Source organism: Zonotrichia leucophrys, chromosome 12 (genome assembly GCF_028769735.1).
Source record: "Zonotrichia leucophrys gambelii isolate GWCS_2022_RI chromosome 12, RI_Zleu_2.0, whole genome shotgun sequence".
Lineage (NCBI taxonomy): Eukaryota > Metazoa > Chordata > Aves > Passeriformes > Passerellidae > Zonotrichia > Zonotrichia leucophrys.
This window is the reverse complement of record NC_088182.1, coordinates 9,578,809-9,602,586: the sequence shown is the minus strand read 5'-3', so window position 1 is coordinate 9,602,586 and position 23,778 is coordinate 9,578,809. Positions and strand designations below refer to the sequence as shown.

Below are 23,778 nucleotides of genomic sequence, written 5' to 3'. Positions count from 1 at the left end.
TTTAGCTTTCATTACTGACAAAATTTCAAATTCCAGAGGATGTACAAAATCTGCTGGGTGATTTGCAAAATCTTCTGGTGCTGGAAATTTTTAAATGATTAAATACTTTATTAATTGCTTCTATTTTATCTGTTTCCTGGGTATTGCTACAGGAATCTTGAGGGCTTTGCAACAAGGAAGATCTGTACTTCCTAAATTACAATTTCTGGGATTATGCTAAAGTACCATGTAAAAACAAGTAATAATTATTATTCATAAAATTCTCTGTTTCAAACATATCTAATTGAGAAAAAAAATTAGGAATTCACCTCTAGGCTGTTTACTAATAAAATCCCCAACTACTTCTGTAGAATTTGATTTGCTGCTCAACTGGTGTGATCCTGGGAAAGAAAGTTCAAGGTCTGCCTAACCTGGAGATTTTTCTCCAGTATGCTTTCCACTGAATTGGGAATTGCTTGAGTAGTGTTTGTGCTAAAAGTATTCCCAATGCTTTTGATGTTGAGCTTTTGCTTGTTGGCTGTTGTGTGTCCTTGGCTGTAGCAATAATGCAGTAACTTCTCATTTCCCTTATATCCTCAGAACAATTGAGATTTTGGTCCATTCCCAGAGAATCATAAAACCGTGGACCATGAGTTTAGGGGAGTGTTTATACAGGCACAGGTGATGAAATTACTCCTGGAATATTGAAGCTATTTAAAATTTCATCTTGCTGGAAAGTACTGGCAACCTGAAAGGAGGAAAAAACACCAGACAGCTTGAGAGCCTCACGTGTAACAAAACGTTAGAAGAATGGCTTTTGAGCCAAAAGATGAGTGGTGATTTTGACATGAGCGCAAACAGAGAGGTCAATGTGGATGTTAATACAGAAACATGGGAGAGATCTCACTTATTTTGAATCAAGGGATGTAGTTACTATACATTTATTCCCTGATCTAGATACAACATGGCTAAAATGATGAATTGTGTAGCTGGGCTACAGCCAGGTCAGAGTCCCACACAAGCAGCAGACTAAACAACGTGCCCTGGCCACATCCCCTCCTTGGAGGGCACTCCAGAGCAGGGGCAACCAATGCTTGGCAACTACATCTGGTAACCATGTCCCCAGGCCACCAGCACACACAGGGAGCGTTGGGCTAATGTAGGACATTGTTGCAGAGAAAATGCCCTTTGACTATTAGACAACAAATTCCAGTAGAGTGACTGGCTGGGAGGCAGGTACCCACAACAGACCCGCTGCCAGCAGCTGGGGGGTGCCTAAATCTAGATTGTGCAAAATATTAGAGGCTGTGCAGAGTCTGCAGAGGCCCAGCACAGGCAGGGAGACAGCTGACTTGTGGGATGCTGGAGGTCTGCAGAGATCTAAATGGGTCTTGGCCTTCTCTTCCATCTCTGATTGCTGCCCTGCCAGCCTTGGAGTACATTATTGTTTATTACCCAGAGGGGACGGCTGAATTCCTTCTACAGCAACAATATTTTTTTGTGATGCCAATGCCATGACCTTTATTCATGAAAAACAAAGTACAAATGGGGAAAGCAGGGTGGAGCTCTGTCAGAAATGTGATGTAAACAGCTACAAAGATGTGGCTGTGGTCCTCCATAGCCATTTCCCACCAGGTAAGGATCAGAGCAACAGGCATTGCAAACACAGTAGAGATCCTATCTGATATTTTGTTAAGCTAATTGCCTATACCTAACAGCAAGGCTTGATAAAAATTCTCAAATTGAACTTTTGGTCAGATTAGACAACATCAACAACAATAGTTTCCAAAGGATTTACAGAAACATATTCGTGTTCCAGGTGTCTGCTGACATTTAAAAAAATCCAGCCACTTTTCTAGCATTCATGAAAGTAACATGAACAATTCAGTAGGAGAAGAGCTCCCGTTTTGTTGTGGAAACAGTCTCCGCAGTACCCTTGAAAATTCATCCTGAGGCAAATTTGAAATAATTCATGCTTTTGCTCTTACAAAAATATCTCCATGTTTAGAGCAAACAGCTGTTTTGCTGGTGGAGAACAGCAGAAACATGACCTGTATTTAAACCTGTATCTTACTGGGAGAACTGGGAGCTTAGCCTCGCAGTAGGGACACAAAATTCAGGCAGTGACACGTGCAAAGACTGCTGGGGTGGCATGAATTCATTTGAGGGGAAAGCTGAGTTGCAGCCAGGTGGAGTGGCCACGTGTCAATGTCCTCTGCTCTGGCTGGAGATGCTGCCTGTGTCCTGAGCTCAGCAGGCCAGGGATGTGCCTGATAGATGCTGTACCCCTCTTTCACAAGAATTCCAGAGGCACTGGATGGAAAAGCTCCTGGGGTCCACCACACGCTCCTCTGTGTGCCTCTGCTCCATGAGTTCCTCAGCTCTGCCACCAGGCAGTCCCAGGCTCTGCTGCTCAGGATGATGCCTGGTCACTGCCACAGCCCAGCCTGGCCATGCAGCTCCTCCATGGTGCCAGTGGCCTCCAGCAGCACTTGCTGTGGGGCAGCAGGGGTCAGGGGTGTCTTTGTGAGTGCCAAGGGCATCCCAAACCCACTTTGGCCGCTCCACAGTTTGCTGGGATGTGCTTCCCAAGGAAATGTGGGAGTATAGGGGCAGGTCTTCACACTTCTCTCCATGAACTTCATGAGCCCAACAGACAAACTTGCAGAAGTAAAAAGGAGAAAACTTGAGGACTTTGGGTGACACAAAGAGTAAGAGTCAATTGCTCAGTGCTACAGACACTGTATGACCAACTGTTCACAAAATATTAACCATTTGTGACACATTTAATAATCAGTAAGTGATAATACTGGGCTTTGATACAAATCAGAGCTGACTAACATTGGCCTAAGAGATTTAGACGCTCAAGTCTGGATAGTTTGTGCTTCATGCTGAGCCTATTCCACCCTCTCCCCTTTCCCACCCTTCTCATGTACAGACATCAAAGCAGGATTGCTCTGGCTGGGACAGACAGGCAGAAATCGTTCTCTGCAAGGATGCACTGCTGGGTTGGTAGTGTTACTGCACCCAGATAAACCTTACAAAACCAGTCTCTGCCCAGGTTGGGACATAAGCATCAGGTATCCCAAAAGAGAAGTACAGGGATGCCGCAGTGAATATTGCTGAATTTATTTTCAGCCACAGATATTCCGGCTGAAAGATCACTTGGGAGAGTGCCAAAGGTCCAGAAAAGGGAACTGCTGGGGGAGGACCAAGGTCACCCAGCCTGGGAGCCGCTGGCATCCCTGCAGCGACACGTGCTGCCGGCCGAGGTGGAAGCCCAGGCATCTCCTGGAGCAGGCGGGCGATGCTCGGGTGTCAGTGGCCGGGCTGTGCCAGGGCACGGCGGGCAGGGCCGGGCCAGGCAGGGCTGGGCCGGGCTGGGCCGGGCCGGGCTGGGCCGGGCCGGGCTGGGCAGGGCAGGGCCGGGCTGGGCAGGGCTGGGCAGGGCAGGGCCGGGCAGGGCCGGGCAGGGCAGGGCAGGGCAGGGCTGGGCAGGGCAGGGCAGGGCAGGGCCGGGCTGGGCAGGGCAGGGCAGGGCAGGGCAGGGCAGGGCCGGGCTGGGCCGGGCAGGGCTGGGCTGGGCAGAGCTGCGGGTGCCCCTGCCTCACTCGGCTCCCGCCCCGGCTCTGCCTACCCGCCCCCAGATGCAAGCCATTTGTTTTGCATTTGGACCGGTAGTCTGGAAAACGCTGTGTTTTTAAGTTTATATTATATGCTTGCTTTCCAGTTCTGTTAATTAAAATCATGATACTGGATGAGAAGTTGCTGGATAGCTTGCAGGGCTCATTTTAAATTTCTTCTTTTTTCTAGATGCTCAGGCATTTGAAGCCCTTTCTCTGTTTGCAGTGCATTAATTCACCTAGCTAGAAATTCCATCTGTCTGAACTCGTACAAGCATGCATTTGGGAATGGTTTTGTCTCTTACAGATTTTCTCCCAGTGTTTGCCTATATCTTCCAATGTAATTTGTCAGAATAAACAAAAGTATATAAGGAGTGTATAATTTTCAGCTATACACTCCTCGTAACTGTTTCATCATCACTTTGAGAGGGAAGGGAGCAGAGGGACCCATAGACAAATAGAAAGAAATATGAGCATGTATGAATTCACTCAAGTAATCTCTCCTTCTTTGGTGAGTTTAATCCATCAGCTTTTCTGGAGACATTGTGTAAGTCATGAAGGCTCAGCTGCCTCCATAGTACATTTTTGAACTATTTTCCACTGTGATGTCTACTGTCACCTGGGATGTGGTTAGGCCAGCCCTGCCCAGCTCAATAATCAGCTCCAAATGGAAATGGAAGTGGTTCTGCAGGGCAGTCTCAGACTCTGTTGACCTTTTATTGCTTTCAGAGTGGGTCTGCCACAACTTCTTCCCTGTCTCCCAACTTACATCTCCCAGATGTAGCTTCCCAGATTCCGTATCACCTTTGCTGCACCCATGTAACCATCTTGACTTGGCAGGACCTGTTGTGCTCGTGAGGCCCAGGAAATCTCTGCAGGCTGTGCAGCAGCAGAATATTTATCTGCAGCATGGCAGGTGTGTTATTAGCAGGGAAAGAGGCAAATTCACCATGTGCCTCATCTCCAAGCACACCTTCTGCTACTGCAGTGGTGCTAAATGAGCACTTGGTCCGTGAGGGAACATCACTTCCACTGCCCAGATGTGGAGCTTTGCTTTCAGAACTGAAATGCTGAGTGTGGACATGTGCAAGGATGGGCCAACATCTGCAGAGTTCATTTTGGTCTGCAGACAAAGCTCAGAGGCACTCAGCAAAGCTCACACGAGCTTCTCCCACGCACGAGTGCACATCACCTGAGCTCAGCAAAGCCTTTCTATGCAAATCCCAACTGCTCTGCATTGTGTCAAACAATGACTCCAGAATTAGATCCAACAAGATGTCTTTTTTTTTTTTTTCAGTAAGTACATTCAGTGACTTAGCCTTTTCAGGGCTTATATCTTGGTTATTAATACTACCATTTACCTTCTTTTGGAAAATTGAACTCATGTGATAGAGGAGTTTTATGTGTCAAATTCTGATGCAGAAATTCTGGTATGAGTGCTTCTGTAAAATACAGAAGTGGAAAATGGAGGTTCTGTGGTAGGAAATTGTTTTCTTGTGTGGTTTTTAAAATAAATTTTATATGATTAGGCCAGCAAAGAACAATGCCAATATCAAAAAATCCTTTACCTGTTGTTCTTGTCCTGGTTTTGGCAAATTTAGGCAGGCATTACAAGATTTTATAAGAACTGTTATGTAATTCTTCAGGCAAAAAAATGATTAAAAGAGATAAGTTATCATATATCTAGTACTAGGTAATCAGATTAAAAAGAAAAAAAAACAAACAAACAACAACTGGGAAGTGCAATAACTGGATTTCCTAATGCCACATAAAATAAAAAGATGAGTACGTATTTGGATTGCTGCACAGGGCAAGTGCCACAGAATTTTCCCTAGGGAACATTCCTCTATTGGCAAACTGTGGTCAAATGCAACAAACAAATCTTTTTTGTCTTTAATTATTGTGATTCTGTTTAAAAGTTAGAAGACGTCAATTTTAGCATGTGGAATGCAGTTGTGAAAGAAAATGGGTTTCCTGAATTTTCAGTGATTGACTAAAATTCACACACATACTGGTTTATTTTAATTTAAGGAAAAAGGATTTTGTTTCTTTATCCTGTTACATAACCCTGGATCTATTCTCCCTTGGACACACAAGTATGATTATCATTAATCTTAAAGGGAAACAGTTGTCTTTCAGAATCCTTTCTGAATTTCTAAATTTTTATCTTCTTTTTTTTTTTAAAGTTAGATCCCAAATGACTGGATATGAATTGAAGATGAAAGCACATTGTTTATTTTTTTAATTAGATTACTTCAATCTCATTTATACATAGTTCTTCTACTGTTCTTCCCAACAGCAATAGTGAAGAAAAAACCATTGTTTTAGAGTGACTTCCAAAATACAAAACATACGGTTCATACAGCATCCAGCAGGAGACAGACTACCTGTTATTGCTTTTTTAGCTCATTTTTATGAAACTGGCTGGCTTTCAGTTCAGAGACATTCTTTAATAATACTTATATTTTTCATTCTATAGTGCATTCCTTTCAAGGATTTTAAATTGCTCAGGAGATCTTGAAAATCCCAGTGAAAACCTTTGGATATATGAGAGGCTTTTATTTCCAGGTAGCTGACTGTCAGTTACCTTGAGACACTCACTTTTTTCAAATGCCAGTGTGACCACTTTGGTTCCAGGCTGTTTGGCTCCTGTGTGTTTGCCCCTCACTTTAGGAATCAGCCACTGTAAAGAAATGGGCATTTCCAAACTCAGAAAGGACCAGCTCCAGCCTCTCAGCCCTTCTAAGTGCCTTAAGTTAATTTGTAATTAGCTTGATGTAAGGAAAGGACCAGTGCAGGCAATCCCATAATGGCTAGGCAGTCTCAAATATAAGCAAAATAGGCCAACCAGAGCATTAAGCAAGAGAATTTAATGCCAACTGGCTACTTTTCAAGAAGATCTGTGGTTTTTCATTGCCTTTGTGTTTGTCTTGTAAGCCGGGTGCAGAGCTCTATCACTGGCAGGTTCACATGATGGGGAGTGTACCAAAAACACAGGTCATGTTTTGGTTTCTGTTTGATACCTTATTTATATATGATTTATATGGATAAACCAAGAAAAATTAACTGTCCAGGCCATAATTTTATCTAAAATAAACACAGACTAAAACTACAGCAACTTAGTGGATTGCGTGGATTAGTGAGATATCCTGGTATGTAACAGCAATAGCAACAATTTATTCCCCAATTTAGTAATGCTTAAAATCTGCAATCTAGAGTCACTCCATGATATGCAAATCCCTCACAAAATCTGCTTCCCTTTTTCAGGCTCAGGATCCTCTGCTATCCAGGGGAACCCCAAAGACTGACCCCATATAACTTTGTGTAGGAAATTCATGTATAGAAAATCATTACTGCAATGGATTTATTCAGACCATGTTTTTGCCATTCTTGCTTACACAATCTTTTACAGTGCTGTCCATTTCTCTCCTACATTTCTGCTGGACTTCATGTCTGGATGAAGTTTTGGTTTTTTAAATTTTAATGTTTATTTGTAAAATCTTCCCAATCCCTTCAAAATCTCCTCTTTGTCCATGCCCAGTCTTGGTCCTGACTCCATGAAACATCATGTTCCCTCTAGCAGCCAAACAATGAAAACAAGATTTCTCCTGAAAAATGAAGAAATATTGAATCAGTTACTATTTAAAAATTAATGTGAATTTGCTGATGAGCACATTTTAGGTCCTGGTGTAATATCCCTCCCTCCACCTCACCTTATGGAGACCTGAATTAGCTCTGCCATAGCCTTGGGTTAATATTCATCCATCTGAAATCTGGCACTCACATCCCTGCCCCTCAAGATCTCTCTACCCGGGTGCAAACACAGTGAATCTCTCCTGACTTTCGTGCCATCTCAGTACATTTCCACACGTTGTAGCCAAGCTGGGGATTTGGCCCAGTGTCTTTTTTAAACCTGTGACCCAGACGTGGAGATTAAAAAAGAGTTGTGTTATCGGATTAAACAGATACAAGAGGCACTCGCTGTATCAGCATCCAACACCTTAAAACTCCAGCAAGTAGATCAGCATGGCAATGGCAAAAATAGTCTCTGAGAAAGAGGGAAAACTCAAAGGAAGGTGATGGCAAACTCATGCCTTGGGCTGGGGTGAAGAAACCTGCCACTCTGACTGGTTGCCAAAGCAGCCACAGGGATATGGTGTTCTGCTTGCTACAGCATCTAGATACAGGATACACTCGAGGTATAAAAGTCATTTGAACTCCACCTACCTGTAGCCAGAGTGATTTTGGCCTTAGTTAAGTTTGGGTTAATGTCTTCACAGTGGGGTTTTTAAGGGGTTAGGCTTGATTGCATTATGAACTGCATCAGCAGACACTGAAATCAATAAAGCTGCAGAAGCAAAAATTCTAACAGATTAAAACAGACCTACATGAAAAGGATAGTAATTTCAGGCACCATTTGTATGCTTAATATTATACACATGCTTATGCTTTGTAATTTGGGCTCTAACTTGTGATTTTGGTTACATAAGAGAGTGGAGAAGCCAGAAGCATTAGTGCTGCTGTGCGCCACTGCAGCTGAAGGCAGAGCTCCCCCAAATATTCATCAGGCACATTCTCAGAAGTTGTGCTGTCTCACAATGAAATAACAGATAGCAATGTGCACATTTATGGCACAAAAGGACTTATTATTATTATTGTTATTGTTATCGTTATTGTTATTATTGGTTCCAGGTACTGTTTACATGCTTCTGACTTCAAAACAGCTTTGGCTGTTGGTCTTTTACCCCAAACATTTTATTTTTAAACACATGGAGAAACCATGTGCATTGTGTGGCTGACTTTTAGGAAGTGAGGAGCAACAGAAGAAGAGAGAGCAAGAGACAAAATACACACTTTGATTCCTCTAGAGAACTAGAGCAAAATATTCCACTGCTGTCAGTGGTACAGCTGTGCTGGCAGGATCCTTCACACAGACAAGGCTCCAGCCACTACTTACATTTCACTGATGGGACTGCTGGCTCCTAATCTGCATCTAGGCATCCTCCCTGCAACCAAACAAGTGGCTGAGCCGATGAGAAACCTTTTGCTTCACTCCCTAGTGCAGCCAGAACCGCCTGTTTGTGGTCCCTCGTGGAGCCTCACAAAATGTGAGCTGCCTCCTGCAAAGGATGCCTACGAATCAAAGTTGCAGTACACAAGAAACCTGAATCAGAAGACGTAGGTGGCAGCACGGACTACATCGTTAGGACTTTAAACGAGGCTGTTCAGTGGAGATATGTCATCAATTAGCTGTGTATATCCTATCTCTATCTGGTTTTCTGCTAAAAACCTACTCACATTTCAAATCAGCTCGGATACGGAAAATCACAGAATGCACCGGAGTAAGGGAAAATCGGCTGTATGACTGTGGCACAGGGTTTTCGGGCATCCTGTATTGCCATCAAAAAGTGTGCAGAATGGTGCAGCTTTTGCAAGAACCAGCTAAGGAAATCAGCCTTTTCTGAGCCCTCCCTGGAGGCTGCTGTGAAGGAATTTGATCCCCCCAGCAGCCTATGCATAGGTTATGGGTTCCGGAGGTGGTCCCCCGGTAACCGCTGTCCTAGTTTGTGGTGTAGAAAGGTTTCATCTTGTATTCGGGAAAACCTAGAGAGCAGAGGTGTGGGGATTATTCGCTCTCCTCTGGTCCATCCCTGCTGTACCCGGTGCAAGATTAGCACCGTGGGACTTCTGTGAAACACAGATGGCCCCAAAATCTCCTTTTCACCACAACTGCACCCCCACAATGCAAATGATATTTTGCAGTACAGAGGATCTTAGTAAGTTTTCAGCAGGAGTTATATGAAAATGCCTCGCGACACTGTCTGCTGCTGAATCCTTTCATTAAGACAACCGGGGGATGCAGGTAGGAGAGCAAGGACATGTTTGAGTCATATACCCGTCCGCCTGCAGGGGAAGAGGACCTGCTTTCGGTTCTGTGAAACCCGACGCAAAACAAAACGTTGCCCTGCTCATTTTCCCCGCCGATCGCCCCGGCCGTACTTTGTCCTCCCGCTGCCACCGGGACTTTCCGGTGCCGGGGATCGCGCTTGGGAGGCGGCAGGTCAGAGCAGGGATGTCCCAGCCTCCCAGGCACCTGCCAGACCACGCTCCCGCCTTGCCTCCTCCAGCAGCAGACGGCTCCGGGAGCAAACCTGTCCCCAAAGCCTGGCAGAGCAGCACCGGCTCCAGAGTGCAGTCGCCCGGGGGGCCGGGGAGAAAGGCGGAGAGCCAGGGCCCAGGCGCAGGGACAGGCAGCGGCGGTGACAGCGCCGTGCGATGCTTTTTCTGTGAGAACGGCACTCTTTGTGTAAAGATAAAAAATACCGATTTAAAAAATGCAGGAAAATGAAAAATGCCGGGATGAGCTCAGCGGCTGGGAGCCTCGCTCCGCTGCCTCCCGCCGCGGGACCGGGCCGGGTCCCTCGGGGCGGCCCCGCTGCCGCTCCCGCTGCCCGCGGCAGCCGCGGGGGAGGGCGGGCGGCCCCGGGCGGCCCCCCCGAGCCGGCGGCCGCTGCCCCGCACCCGCCCGCCCCTCCCCGCCTGCCCGCGGCCGCCTGCCAGCCCGGGCTCCGCCGCCGTGTCTGCGGCATGGCCCCTCCTCCCCCACACCCCTTCCTTTAGGCTCCCCCCTCCCCAGCAAAGAAGAGGCCGTGCCGGTGTTTTTCCACTCAGCAGGATGGGTGATGCTCAAAGCTCCCTCATTAGACAACAGACACGAGAGGTCAGGAAGAAAGCGCTTATAAATTACCGTTTCCTCCTGCTCGGCGCTGCTAGTCGCGCCGCACCGCTCCGCCGGACGCGCCGCAGGGGCGCAGCGGCGCGCAGGCACCGCGGCCAGCGGACACAGGTACCGGCACCTCCCGGGCGGGAGGGCGGGCGGGCGCCGGGGCTGCCGCTGCCGCTGCGGTGGTGGCGGTGGCGGGGCTGGCGCGGATCGCCCCTCGCTGCCGCCGCGGCGAACAAAGGGGCGGCCGCTCCGCGCCCAGCCGAGCCGAACCGAGCCGGGCCGGTGGCGGCGGCATCGTCCTCCCTTTGTCCGCCTCGACTCGGGGTGCCCCCGGGAGCGCTTTCCCTTCCCCCCCTTCCATTTATTTATTAATTCATCCTCCTCCTTAAAACCCCCTCCTCCCCAGCTCTCGCATTACCTCGGCGGTGTTTTTCCTCCCCAGCGGTTATTTACCCCACACCCCCCCACACCTTGCGTTAACTTTTTTTGGCGATAACATTCTCAGCCATTCCCCCTTGGCGGCCCTCCAGCACATCGACGGCGCACGCTTCTCTCCCCGGCTATTTTTGCCCATTTTTTCTCCCACCCCTCCCCGCTGTGCTTTCTCTGTTTGCCGTGCGCTAACCTCGAGTGAAGAGACTGGTACAGGCAATGCTACATCTGATGCTAATGGGCCTACCTGGTGGGTAATACCGCTGCTGCTGCTTTCTTGTGATTTCCCTCATTTTCCTTTTTATTCCCCTCATTTTCCTTTTATTTTGTGGGTTCTTGATGTGCTGAAATCAAAGCAATGATGGGGCTTAGAAATTAAACACAGGGACTACACAGGGCAGGTTACCAAGCTCAGTGTGGTGCGAAAGGGTGATAATTCTGGGTTTGTTTGGGGGTAACTTGGATCCAAAATTCACCCGCTGGCTTTAAGATAATGAATGCCCATTGCTGCCTGGTATTATAGCAGGAGGTATGTGGGAGGACTCACAAGCTTTCCATATAAGAGCATGGGAGAATTTATTTCACCCAGGCGAAGAAATGTGCAGAGTATGTGTTATTTATGACACTGAAGGCAAGCTGTGTTGTCCTTAGGCAGCTCCAAGAGTGGCAAAACTTGGTATTTAGAAATTGTAGTAGCTGATTTCTGCTGTTTAATAAGGGCTATGTTTAAAGGGAAGCATGGATGAAAATAAAATAAAGGAAAAAGTAGTGGGAGAGCATCCCGATAAACGCTAAGAAATACAACCCCACACTTATTCCAGCACAGTTTGTGCCAAGGTGTAAAGATGGAGGTTTTTGATGAGTTCCCATGTTTTTTAACCGTATTGGGAAAGGCATTAAGAAAATGTGCCGAGAGGAGCTGGTTACGTTGATAGTGCTATTTTGGTAACTGCATTTTTTTTTATTGCTTGCATGTGAAAATGTTTTGAGTTTTGGGCAGGCAAAACAGTGAGGCAGTCCTGGTGGGGACACATGTCATCGGCCGTGTAACTCAGGGCTCGGGTGACAGTTGCTACCGGTTCAGATTTTATGGCTTTAGGTTTGAGGGTAAATCAGCCCGTTAAAACCTGCTGCTGTGGAATTTCGATGGGAGAGGCTTTGGCGAGAGCTCTGATGGTTGTTGACAGCCGGGTGTTTACCTCTGGGTCTGCGTTCAGCCGAGCTGACTGCTCTCTGGCATTGCCTGCCTTTGCCACAAGTGGCACGGAAAGGTTTCCTTGAAGGTTATTGGGGGTTTTTTTTAAGCAAAATGTGTGAGCAGCTGAGGCAGCCAGCAGCGTGACAGTGACAGTGTCCCTCGCCCGGACCAAGCCGAGTCCGAAGCACGAGTGTGGAAGGAAGATGTCTGTGCTGCCCTCGTTGAACTGACATTAGAAACGTCATTTTTGGCACTTTCAGAGATAGTATCTTCTTGTTTCCCCTTCAACTGTCTCTTATCTGCTTTGCATGTTCTCTTTTTGTCTTTTTTCTCTTTATTTGCCTTTCCCCTTCGCACCTCTCTGCCCGGGTGCGTGTTCCCACTGGAGGGCGGCAGACACCTTTCCCCTGCCGGGGCTGCCCGGACCCCGGCCCGCGGCCGGCACAGGAGGGGCCGCTGCCATTCTTGCTGCCATTTATCAACCTGCTTCTCCCACCTGCGCTCTGAGCGTTCCTTTCTGTCAGACTCGGCAAAAAGCAGGAGGTCGCAGGTGGCACCCTGATACCTGTAGGCCCCGAGAGGGTGGATGCGTGCTCGGGGGTGCTGCATCAAATTCCTGGGGCATTTGGTTTGTTTGCTTAAGGAATCTTGGTCTGGAATCAGGTAGAAATTTGGAATCTTTCAAATGCTGCTGACTTCTGGTTTATTTGGTTTATTTCCTTTTCTGTAACCAGAAACAAAATTTGGCATACAGCTCTTCATCGGTAGTTTCAAATGTGGAGCTTTTGTGTGGGTTGCCCGTAGCTTTCATGTCAGAGATGAAGTGTTGGGGCAATGGCAGGAGACTTCAGTTGGTGTGAAATGCTGGCAGAAAAAAGGTGCCACATTGTCTTGGAAAACGAGGAAGACACTTTAGCTTGGCTTGCTCTTGCTGCAGAGTGCTTGGGAAACCTCCCATGCCTGAGTGGAGTTTTGTTTGTAAAGCCTTGGTGAGGATCTGGTCGTACAGCTAATCATTGCTAATATTTCAGTGAGGGTTTTTTTAAATCAATACTCTTAGTGTATCTTAGTGGCTTCCAGCCAGGTCCTATGGGCTGGATGTTTCCAAAGAGACTCCTGGGCACTTTCCAGACAGTGATATTCCTAGATTTTCATCACTGCACATCAAGGCTTAGCAGCACCCCCCTATTATTTTAATTTTGCCCCTTCTATATTTTCCAATGCCCCATATTTTAATTCTAGCGGGCAGTGGGGCGATGTTGCAGTGGTGAGTCTCTGCAGCGGTACCCTACCTGGGGTTTAAATAATGCTGGCAAACAACTCTGAAAAGATTGTGCTGATTAGTTTCTTTTAAATTTAACCATATTACAACACTTAAAAATGGATAGGAAAGCCATGGTAGTTGCAGCCTCTTGTACGTAATGTTTATTTGATTGGTCATATGAATAAATTGTAGCTCATTTAAGAAGTGAAGCTTTGAATAGATTACCCTGTCGGATTAGTGCCTTCGACTTTTCATCACTAACTTAATGACCAGAATGGATCAGGGTTATTTTTTAAAAAGTAATCCCGTGTCTGCTCCAGTAAGAGCTCTATACACAGAACTAAAATTTATTCTAATGGCACTTTAGGGGGGCTGCTTGCAGGATTGAATCCTTGACCCTTAGAAGAAAGGCATGAGGATGAAAATTCAGTGATTTAATATTTGTTGAATTTCTTCCATACATGCCTATTTAATTGAATCCTCAGCTGTTGTTACACCATGGATTTAATTGATTTGTGTGAGCTTTGTTTACATCCCAAGGCATGTAAACTTTAAATTGCTTGCATAGTAGCTGATATTGATACAAAGTAATACAGTAGAAATTAATTGAACATTCCACTCTTCACTGGAATTAAGTCTAAAGACTTTTTTCCCCAAAAACCTGCTGTTGGAAGGGCTGCTGTGTTGCCAGTCCATGACTCTGAAACCATGGCTGATGTCCTACAGCATCCTCTGTATTTCTGTCAGTCTTTTTTCCCAGTGTTTCCAGATTTACACCAGCAAAAAGCCATTTAGTGCCAGCCTAAACCATGTTCCAAGAGCATCCACCAGACCCACCAGCTCAGCTGCTGGAAGGGGAGTGTGAATCAATGCCAGCAAGGGTGCATGGGTGGCAGCAGGGTGGCAGTGCCATGGTGCAGGAGGTGGCTGTTAAGGCCTGTGGGGAAGGTTCCCCATTTTAGCAGTTGCTGGGTTTCCTGTTGTGGTTCTGTGCCACTCAGAATTGTCACAGCCTCCAAGGATGCCTTCGCTGCTGTGCTGCCCAACCTGGGCTTGAATGCAGTCAGTGCTTGAGCGCTGGCACGGAAAAACAACCCTGCTGTGCCAAAATGCAGTAGGAGGGCTCTGCTTCATGGTGTTGGTGTGAGTCCCATGTCTGTAGGTAGGAGAACAACCCATACACTGAGCCATGGGGTTGTTGCTGAGCTGGAATGTAGTTAAAGCTTCTTTTATTTTTTCATTTTTTGATCCAGATCACATGGCATCTGTATTTTAATTTACTGTTGCAGTGTAATTGTCCTGCTATTTAGAGGGATATAGTCATATAGAACTATACGTGATGTTTCTACATGGGATGAAATACACAAGGAATGATCTCCTGTTCTGGCTTTGATACTGCATTCAGAGTCTTGGTGTTCTTCAAACAGGAGTTTTTACTGATGAAATTCAGAAAATGCAGTGCATTATAGCATTGAAACATGTCTGACTTATTTTGCTGGACCCATTTTTTTTCCTTTAAAATATTTTTTCCCTTCTCTTTTTCTCTTTTGTTTTTTCCAAACAGGAAAAGAAAATACATTCAGCAGAGATTCTTCTTCATGTAAGTGTTATTTATGCTTGTTTATGAAATTACAAAAAGGCTTAAAAAACTCATTAAAACATTAAAATACTGAACACTTACCATCTGTTTGCAGAAACCAAGTATAGAGCATGCAAAAATAGGCTGTAGTTATACAGCAATAATGCTCAGCAACTGATATCTTAAATCTGTCTGTGCAGTTCTTCTGTGTGTATCACCACAGAATTTAGAAAACGTTGCAAAGCACTTTGCAGACATTTTAAGCAGCATGCCCATAAAGTCGGTGTGTAAATCCTGGAGGGATAATGTTAAAATGGTTTGTCCAAAGCAGAGGAGACACATAAGTGAGAGCTTGATTTAGCACCCCAGAGTCCTTGCTCCCCAAATGCTGTGACAGAGTCAGCTTTTGTGCCTTGGATCCTACAGAATCCAAGCTCTGCCCATAGAGCCATTTGTTGTGTGCAGGTGTGTGTATGGGTAAGAGAGGGTGTCTGTGTGTGTACCTGGCCTCAAATGGCCAGTAAATATTTCAGGCCTTCTCTACAACCTCTGGTGATGCCCATTGAGGCAAGAGTAGGTGCCACCAGCCATTGGTGGGTACTGTTGCTAATGTTTTGTGGAAGCATTTGGCTCCAGCCTGGCTCTCAGTCTGGGGGAGCCTGTTAAACTATTCCTCGTGGGACTGAGAAAGCTGCATGCCATAAAAACCCAACAGGTTTTTTTCCACACCATCTAGTAACCTGGTTTTCGCAGATCTCAGCTTTGAAAACTGTTCAGTAGTACAGAAAGCTCTGCTCTGCTATTTCTTCCTAGTAAATAAATCTGATTAAATGTTTTATGGGGCTGCATAGATGAAGACTCTCATTGCCTTTATGCAAAATTAGCTTAGCAAGGAGAACGACTGCATTGTTCCCAATGCAGGGCCCGCTTCGCATAACTTCCGAGCATGTACTGTGTCCAGTGGCATGGCAAGCACACGAGCACTCACCTCAGGCTGATTTCCCATAAATCAATTTTTTTTTTTTTTTTTTTTTTAACAACTTGTATCTCGGAATTGCAGCACTCCATTATGCTTGCGTAGCAACTTGCTGGTTAATATGTAGCGAAATGCCGTGTGGTAACAAATGGTTTTTTTTTGCTATTGTTGAGCTGGAATGTTAGTTCAGCTTCTAGATAAAAGTGGCTTGCGCAAGGCGTCCCGGTAGACCATGATTTCTGTGGCTTGTACAGTAGTTCTGTAGGCAGCCGTGTTCTGCTCTTCCTCTCCCCTGTGCTTCCCTTCATCTTCCTCGTGAGCAAGGGGTGGGCTGATGGAAAGGCAGGAGCTGCCCTTGGCATCCTGCAAAACACCAGTGTGGGGTTCTTATTATGCCTGTTGCTAGTCAAGCATCTGTTGAAAACACTCTTTATTCTGGTTGTGCTGCTAGCAGAAACATTGTTAGATGCTTTATTTAATAGCTTTAAACCACAAGTGTTCTTTGGCTGGTTTTATGGATAAGACAATCTTTAAAAAAAACCAAAAAACTCAAAACTAAAGTATTCCAGTACTAAGTGAAGGATACCCCACCAAAGATTAAAGAATCCTCCTTTCCTCCTAGCTGAGACTAGGTTAAGCATTTGTATCTTTGTGAAGGTATATCATCATTTTTACATGGTAACAGAGAAGAAAAAAATACAGAAGGTTTTTGAGTATGAACATTTGTAGCTCATTATTTCATTCTAGAATGGAAAATTCAAATCTCTTGAAAATCCTGTGAAGCATATGCTTCCCATAGATTATAAAGGGGAAATGGTGAAGCAAAAACCCCATTAAGGGAAGAAGCTCCCAAATAGAGAAGAACCCAAAGAGGTGAACCCTACAGCAGTGACTGTAGGGTGTCTGGAAATTGCAGAATAACCCCACAGTGCAGATCTGGGGAGTTTTGCTTATAGATTGCAGTATCCCAAAGAAAATTCCTAAGTCCAATACATACACTCTAAAATGAGTAATGAAAAGTCAGTGGTCCAGAGGCCATTTGCAGTGCAGCCTTCCATCACATGCTGTGGCTTTTCGATGGCTGACGGCAAGCTCTGAGCACCAGAGCCTCTCTCCTCTGGTTCTGTGCATGAAATATTATGACTTTGACTGATAACTCTGTTTGTGCCTGCCTGTGCATTGGCTTCCCTTGGCTTCTACAATGGTGGGAGTTTCCAAGAGAGAGTTAAACGCCAGGGATGGGAGCATTGAGGTTACAGTGAAATGGCAGGATGGTGAAGCATCCAGGACAGAGGTCTCTCCCAGCTCCTGTTCAGAGGTGGCTCCTGTGGCAGTGAGAGCTCAGTGGGGATTAACCCCTCAGGCCCTGGCTTGGGCCAGTCTCTGTGACAGGACGTGACCACTTTGAGAAGGGGCTCTTTGTGATAGCAACCAGCCATATGTAGTTGTAATGATAAGAAAGGGACCATCTTATTTTAGTCTCTTTGCGACAAATACTACCACAATTCATTACTTTCCATCAGTGCCTCATCCTATGGAGGAATCACCACTGCCCATCTACATTGAGGAGGGGACAGAAGTCCCGATTGGTGAGTGCAGTTGGGATGGGATTTGTTTAAGGGAGGGTATTAAGGGTACTTGGGTTTTATATTCCTCACATTTGTGTGTACCCGTTTGTCGTTGAAAATGGTAAGGTCTGTTGCAAATGTTTTGGGGATTTAATTTTATATTCTTCTTTATTTTCTATTTGGAGCTCCTGAGAGTTGTTGAACACTGCTAGCATTGGTTTTCAGTTAATCATAAATCAAAGTACCTAATGTATGCAGTGACACTGAAAGCTTCTGTGCAGAATGTCTTAGCACAGGGCTGAAGAAGACCATGAGTATCACAAGAGATAGTTCCCACTTTGGCCTTTCACCTCAGTGTTGAGGGACTTAGCATAATCTGAGGTCTGGGTCAGCATTTTTGTTCTTGTTGACTCTCTCATGCCCAGCACCCAATAGACTCACATTGTCCACACCACTGCACAGGCAGAAGAGAGGCAGAGAGGTTTGCCATGCACCTTGGAGTGCTTCACACCCAGCTCTGAGCTCTGCTGTAGATGTATTGTCAGTACCTGGATGTATAGGTTGAGTGCTGTTTTGGGGCTTTTTTAAATAGGGAAGCAGTCTTGAAGATAACCCATAAAAGAACACAACTAAAAGATCATTAAGTTGGACTGTTGTGATCTTTTTGGACAGTGGAAAGTTGGGATGGCAAAATTTCCCTGAGCCCCATTCTTATACAATCTCTTCTGGACTGCATACAGTAAGTGTGCCTTAGCTCTCACCTTGGGAATCTTCCCTGTTTAGTAGATGTGTCTCTTCAAACAACTTTTTCTTATTATATATCCTGAATTTTTCCATTCCTAAATTCAATCAATTGCTTCTTGTCTCACTATCTTTTGAGCTAGATTAATTACCTTCCTCTACACACAGTACCTGGAAGATATTTATAGCTGGATCTCAGCCCAGGAGTCTTCTCTTTTATAGAAAATATTAATTTTAGCTCTCTTACTCTTCCTTAGATCACTTTTGTTGTCCTTATTTGTATTTCCTTTAATTTCTCTATCTCCTTTTTAATCTATGGAGATTTGAACAGCTCATAATTTGTTCACTGTGGCTGTTTTGACATAGCACTATGCTTTAGATTTCCTATCACCCCTTCCCTTGTCCACATCCAGAAATAGCTTAGCCTTTGACCCTTCTGCATCACTCAGAAGCATCACACAGAGAAACTCTATGACTTGGCTGATCTTACCTGCAGTCACCTTTAGGTTATTCTTGGATTCATGGCTTTCCTAGCTGTTCCTCAGGCAATGTTACTGCTCTCATGGGATGTTGGGCTTTATACTTCCTAGCACTAAATCCCCAACCCATTGCTTGCCATTTATTTTATCCAGGAATATTTTGAAACAGTATGCCATTATTTATTTTAACACCCTGGGATTTTATCATTTACATAGAAATTGTTACTGTTTTACCATATGTAGAGAAAAGTACTTAAAATTTTAAATTTTTGATACCTATTACAGCTGTCTTTTGCATGTTAGTCCAGCTTCATCATTCTTATTTGTATATCTTCCCTGATTTTCCTTCCTCTAGTTAAAAATGTTCATAAAAACTGGCAGGTTTAGCCTTCTCCTTGTCTTCATTTTGTCCCTTTCCTCATTATACAGTAAGAATATTGTTTCTGTACCTCTTCTATGCATGGCATGATGTGATGTTTCCCATAGCAGATCCCTTTTTCCTCACCTCTGCTGGGGCTGTAGTCAGCTGAACATCTGCTGGACATTAGACCTCTCTTGTAGAAGGTTCTCTGTTAAGGTTCTGTCCTGGCCCCTGGAGTTTCATCTTGTCTTTCCCATGCTCTGAGGAAACCTGGACCACTGAGGTGGTGGCACCTGCACCACGAAAAATACTGTAAGGCTGGTGAGTCACAGAACTGACCAACCAACCAACCCAAAAACCCCAAGTATGAGTGGAAAGCTTTTTAGAGGATGTTTGTTCTGTGCTACAAAGCAGGTTTGTTGGATCAGGCTCTGAAGTGCAGCACCAGCAGTGAAACAGCCAAATTGGGCTGGAGAGGGCACCGTGTTTGCTTATTCTAAATAAGTGTCTGGACTGTCAATACAGCCAGCTGTGGTCGAGGAGCAATGAGTGGAAAAAGTAAATGGTGCAGAGATGAGGGCAAACCACAAGCTCTGGGTTTGGTATCTGAATGTCTGACGTGGGTCAGGGCTTTTAGATGCACATCTAAATCAAGGTAGGAAGCAGCAGCAAAGTTCTGGTCTGGGTCTGGGTCTTGGTATTGATCCTGCTTTCCATTGATCTCACCAGTGTAATTCACATCCAGGGTGCCCATTTGTAGCTGTACAGACCAGAACAGGAATAAAATAAAATCCCCGTCTGCATTTAGGCTGGAGAAAAATAGCACACAGTGCAGTTGTTAAAACATTTCATTCAGCACAACCATCATTTACTTTTAAAAGGTTGTTTGGAGAAGTTAGGTTAATTCCTCTTGTGAAACACATTTTGGCTGCTATATGGCATACATACTATTCTGACCCAGGCCTGACTGGTGGTGGTAGATTGCTTTGTAGCTTCTGTGTTTATTAAAAAAATAGAAAAATCAGTAGACTCAGATTTTTTCAGAGTCTAAATTTAACAGTGCTAATTATTTCAAGCAATTTTAAAAGGAACATAAGTCTCACTTGTTTATTACAGCTGCTTCATGAAAACAGCAGCTACAAATAATGCTCTATAATGAAAATCTAGCTAGCACTGTCATGAATTAGCCAATAAGAGAATGAATGTTTGGGATTTGGTCAAGGGCAGCATTTCCTTCTCTGGCAGGAGAGTCCTTGCATTGAGGTGAAGGTGGTTATTACCTAAATGCTGGTTTTATTTCCTTGGGTGAAATGAAGACTGACAGTTTTGCATAGATGAATATGACTTTTGATTGGAAAAAGGCCTGAGTTCTATGTAATAGTTATGTACTTTTGCCTTTTCTTGAACACATTCCTAGAGGAAGGTAGCTGAGTGAGATGCAACAAATATTTTAATAAAGATATTTATGAGGAGATGGGGAATATGTTGTGACCATTAGCAAAGAACCTATGGAGCAATGACAAAAAATGTAAGTTAAATGCTGGGAGTCTTTGTTCAGGCACAATTTCAGCTATCTCCCACTCAGAGATAACGAGTTCAGGAGATTCAAGGTGAGGAAATAGGCAGAGCAGGTCCTTATTCCCCACAGCCATTCATAGTACAGTCATGCCCATATTCTTCCATCACTGTTGTGTTAAATGCTAAAGAAAACACCTGAGATGACACAGTCCAAATTTATGTTTTGTAAAGCAAAAACACAAGGGAAAAATATTTGTATTGGTAATAATTGCATTTGGTCTATACAGGAAACCACTGAAGGAATAATTGTGTCCTTGGGGATCAGAGCAGTAGAGCTTTAGGCTGAAGTGTTTATGTTTTGCCTTCCAAGTCACATTTGAGATGTTAATGTTGTTTTATACCTATGAAATTAGCTCAAAGACATACAAATTCAGGATATAATTCTCAACTGATTTATTCCAGCATAGTTTTGTTGATTCCAGTAGCATTGCTATTGCTTTATTGTGCAAATTATGTCAGAAGTCAGGCCCTCTTTTTCAGGAATCAGCCCTGCTGGCCTTCAACCCCGTTCACTTCTGCTGCAGCTCTGAGTCCCTACATGGACAAAATCTGAATTAGCCACTTCCATCTTTCTGATCCACTTTTGCTAATGATAGCACTGGCTTCAGTGTACTTCTGTCAAATGTATATAAGTGTTAAGTAGCCCTTACCTCTACAGGATTCTTACCCCCATGAAGTCATCTGGGTAGAGTGGAAAGCTCCATTAGAACTCTGTTGAAGCCATGTTTTCCTGATTGTCCTCACAAGTCATGGTCAGCCTGGGCTCATTTGAGGCATCTTGATTACAAGAGAAGAATTTTCTTGAAATTGCACACAGTTTCTTCTGCCACTACTCAGTCTCTGCTTTTAAGCCTCTCTGATGTTTTCTTCATGATGAAAATTAGATTTCTAGTCTACTGCTCTTGGGCAGACTCACTCAAAGAGAGAAGCTGTGTTACTTTTTATGTTTCCTTTCATAAGAGAGAGTGCCCCCTTTCCAGGCCAGAGTAGTATTTGACACCGTACAGGGAGCTGGCTCTGTGTCTCTCTGGGAGATTGCCTTCCCTTGCAAGAGAAGAGAACCTTTTTTGTACCACGTGCTCCATGGTTTGCTCTTTCATGGGGAGCTGGCACACAGAAAGCTCGATTTTTGCCAGGTACTGAGTGCCTTCTGCAAGGTATTGAGTGCCGTCCTGTCCTTTGCAGCCAAAAAGGAGTTGATTGCTCTTGGCATCAGTCAAATCTGGACTCAGAAGACCACAGGTAGTATTTACCAGTTATTTATGTGCTTTTGCATGCCAGAGTTGGTCTGAATTGATTTTCATTGCATACGAGAGATTTGAGGCGTTAATGACACTTGCCTGCCACTAAAAACACTTCTTAAAAATAATAATAATACCATAATAAGCATGACATTTATTGCACTGCCATGGGGAAATTTGAAACTCCCAAAATTAACTAGAGTCCAAGTAACTATTAGCTCTTCAGAGCTAATGTGTGAGTTATATACCCTGAATGAGCACCATATGCCAGTTCATTGTGGCACAGTGAGTCACAGGACACATTGTGGAGAGCAATAATTGCTTGGCATGCACTGAAGCACTCAGTAAGGCTTTTTGTTTGGTTTTCTTAAAGGAATATGTTTGACAATAAAATGGGTATTGTCTGATATGCTGCCACCAGGGACTGTTGCTTTTTCTGTACCTAACCTGGAGCTCACCCATTGTCACTCACCACAGACCCCCTCAGTATCTTTGGCTTTCCAACTGCTTGTACTGTGTGTGTGCAGTACCAGAAGAGTGAAGAGTGAGCCTTCCATTTGGTATCAACTTGTCATTCTGTATTAATCTTCCTCTCCCTTTTCCTCCTCATCTTCTTTCTTGGTCCAATAGAGACATTCAGGTTGTTTATGTGGAATAAATGTTCATCCTGAGCAGAGTGAAGCAGTGGGATGAGTTGGGTTGTACAGTCTCCACACTTGGCCAGAGCTTGACCAGATGAGGCCATCAGCAAGCCAGTCTGATTTTAATGTTGGCCTTTCTTTGAGCAGGAGGCTGGGCAATGTGACCTCCAGAAATGCCTTCTACCCTGAATTACTTTATGGTTCTGTTTAATGCCCATTTCCTGTAGTGATTCAGCCATAGTGCCGTGCATGTCATTAACTCCTCACTCCCTGTCATTCATACCTGCATGGAGCAGGAGAGATTTCCTGAAGGTCAGTGAGGTGAGGTGACAGAGTTTTACTTACATGGGAACAATATCAAGATGTAAATGGTGACCTCAGATGAGATTAGTAGGTGAAATTTGGGTATCTCTGAAATTATTTGGAATTTGTAGCAGGATTTCACCTGAGTTCTCTTCAAATCTTCAGTAGGTTCCAACTGAAGTTATCAATTGAAGAGTTTAAAGCATAATTATATCAGGAAGCATTTAGAAGTAAATATCACCCTTTTTTTTCCCCTTTTCAGTGACAAATCTCATTCTGTAGCAGCCTTGAAGAGAGCTTTGGGGTATTTAGGATTTAGTGAGCCACCAAGTGCCCTGGCTGGGCCGTTACGTGCTGGTTTCCTCATGTGGCTGTAACCACGTGAGGGAGTTAATGCTGCACAGAGCATCTGCTCCTCAGCTCAGGGCTCTCCCAGCCCTGCAGCTGTCTGCCAGAAAGCTGGGACGTGCACAGGGGCATCTGCCAGCTCCATTGGGCAGCAAATTTTCATGGTCAGCCCATATGTTAGCCAAAAAAAACGCCCTTTGTCAGAACAATGTTATTTTAATTGTGCTGAGGGAAAGCAAGATTGCACTCAGATTCACCATATCAGTCATGGGGATTTTGGACAATGATGTATCTATTCTAAGGCAAAAAAACCTTCAAAAACTCCCTTAGTGGGAAAAAGAAATGGGAGTATTTCTTGTCCCCTTTTATACAAGACAGGATTCTAAAGTCAAGATTTAACAGGGTAGACTTGCTTTCACTGCTGCCTTCCCTTTTCTGTAACCACATACCTCTTACAGATCCTGCCTAAATGATGCAGAGTACTGCTCTTTCAAGTGTGAAAAGGGTTTTGTGCCTGGTGGAGGGAATATAGCAATGGGAGATACTGTTGCTCAGTAGGGTTGAAGTTGCCTTCTCCACTGCTCTTTGTGCAGTACACAAGCAATAGGTTACAAGTCAAATTCCATGGACAGTGAGTATCCAAATGTGGAACTTCAAGCAGTACATCTGACTTTGAATCACCTAGGTGATTTCTCCTTCTGTAAAGCTATCACAAGTTCCAAAAATTCAGACAAGTCAAC

At 44.6% G+C, this 23,778-nt stretch overlaps 1 protein-coding gene and 1 long non-coding RNA gene across 8 annotated transcripts in view; one reads left to right on the top strand and one right to left on the bottom strand.

Annotated features, from left to right (window-relative positions):
• The window catches only part of SLC6A6 (solute carrier family 6 member 6), a 92,922-nt gene that overhangs the window by 25,094 nt on the left and 44,050 nt on the right, over positions 1-23,778 (top strand). For 2 of the 7 annotated variants that reach the window (XM_064724403.1, XM_064724404.1), the window contains exon 2: positions 14,788-14,823. The exons of 1 other annotated variant lie outside the window; for it this stretch is intronic. Coding sequence is in view for 3 of the 6 variants with exons in the window: in XM_064724400.1 (XP_064580470.1) it covers positions 10,999-11,011; positions 14,788-14,823; positions 17,302-17,367 (115 nt within the window). In the remaining 3 variants the exon portion in view is untranslated. Of the gene's footprint in view, positions 1-10,256; positions 10,450-10,994; positions 11,012-14,787; positions 14,824-17,301; positions 17,368-23,778 lie in introns of those variants that run through there. 4 more of the 7 variants (XM_064724401.1, XM_064724400.1, XM_064724406.1 and 1 more) reach the window with 4 other exon arrangements.
• LOC135453386 (uncharacterized) lies at positions 5,923-10,487 on the bottom strand. The gene is made up of 3 exons (XR_010441851.1): positions 10,351-10,487; positions 7,316-8,735; positions 5,923-7,210 (listed from the first exon to the last, which is right to left on the bottom strand). It is a non-coding gene; the product is annotated as an uncharacterized LOC135453386 (long non-coding RNA).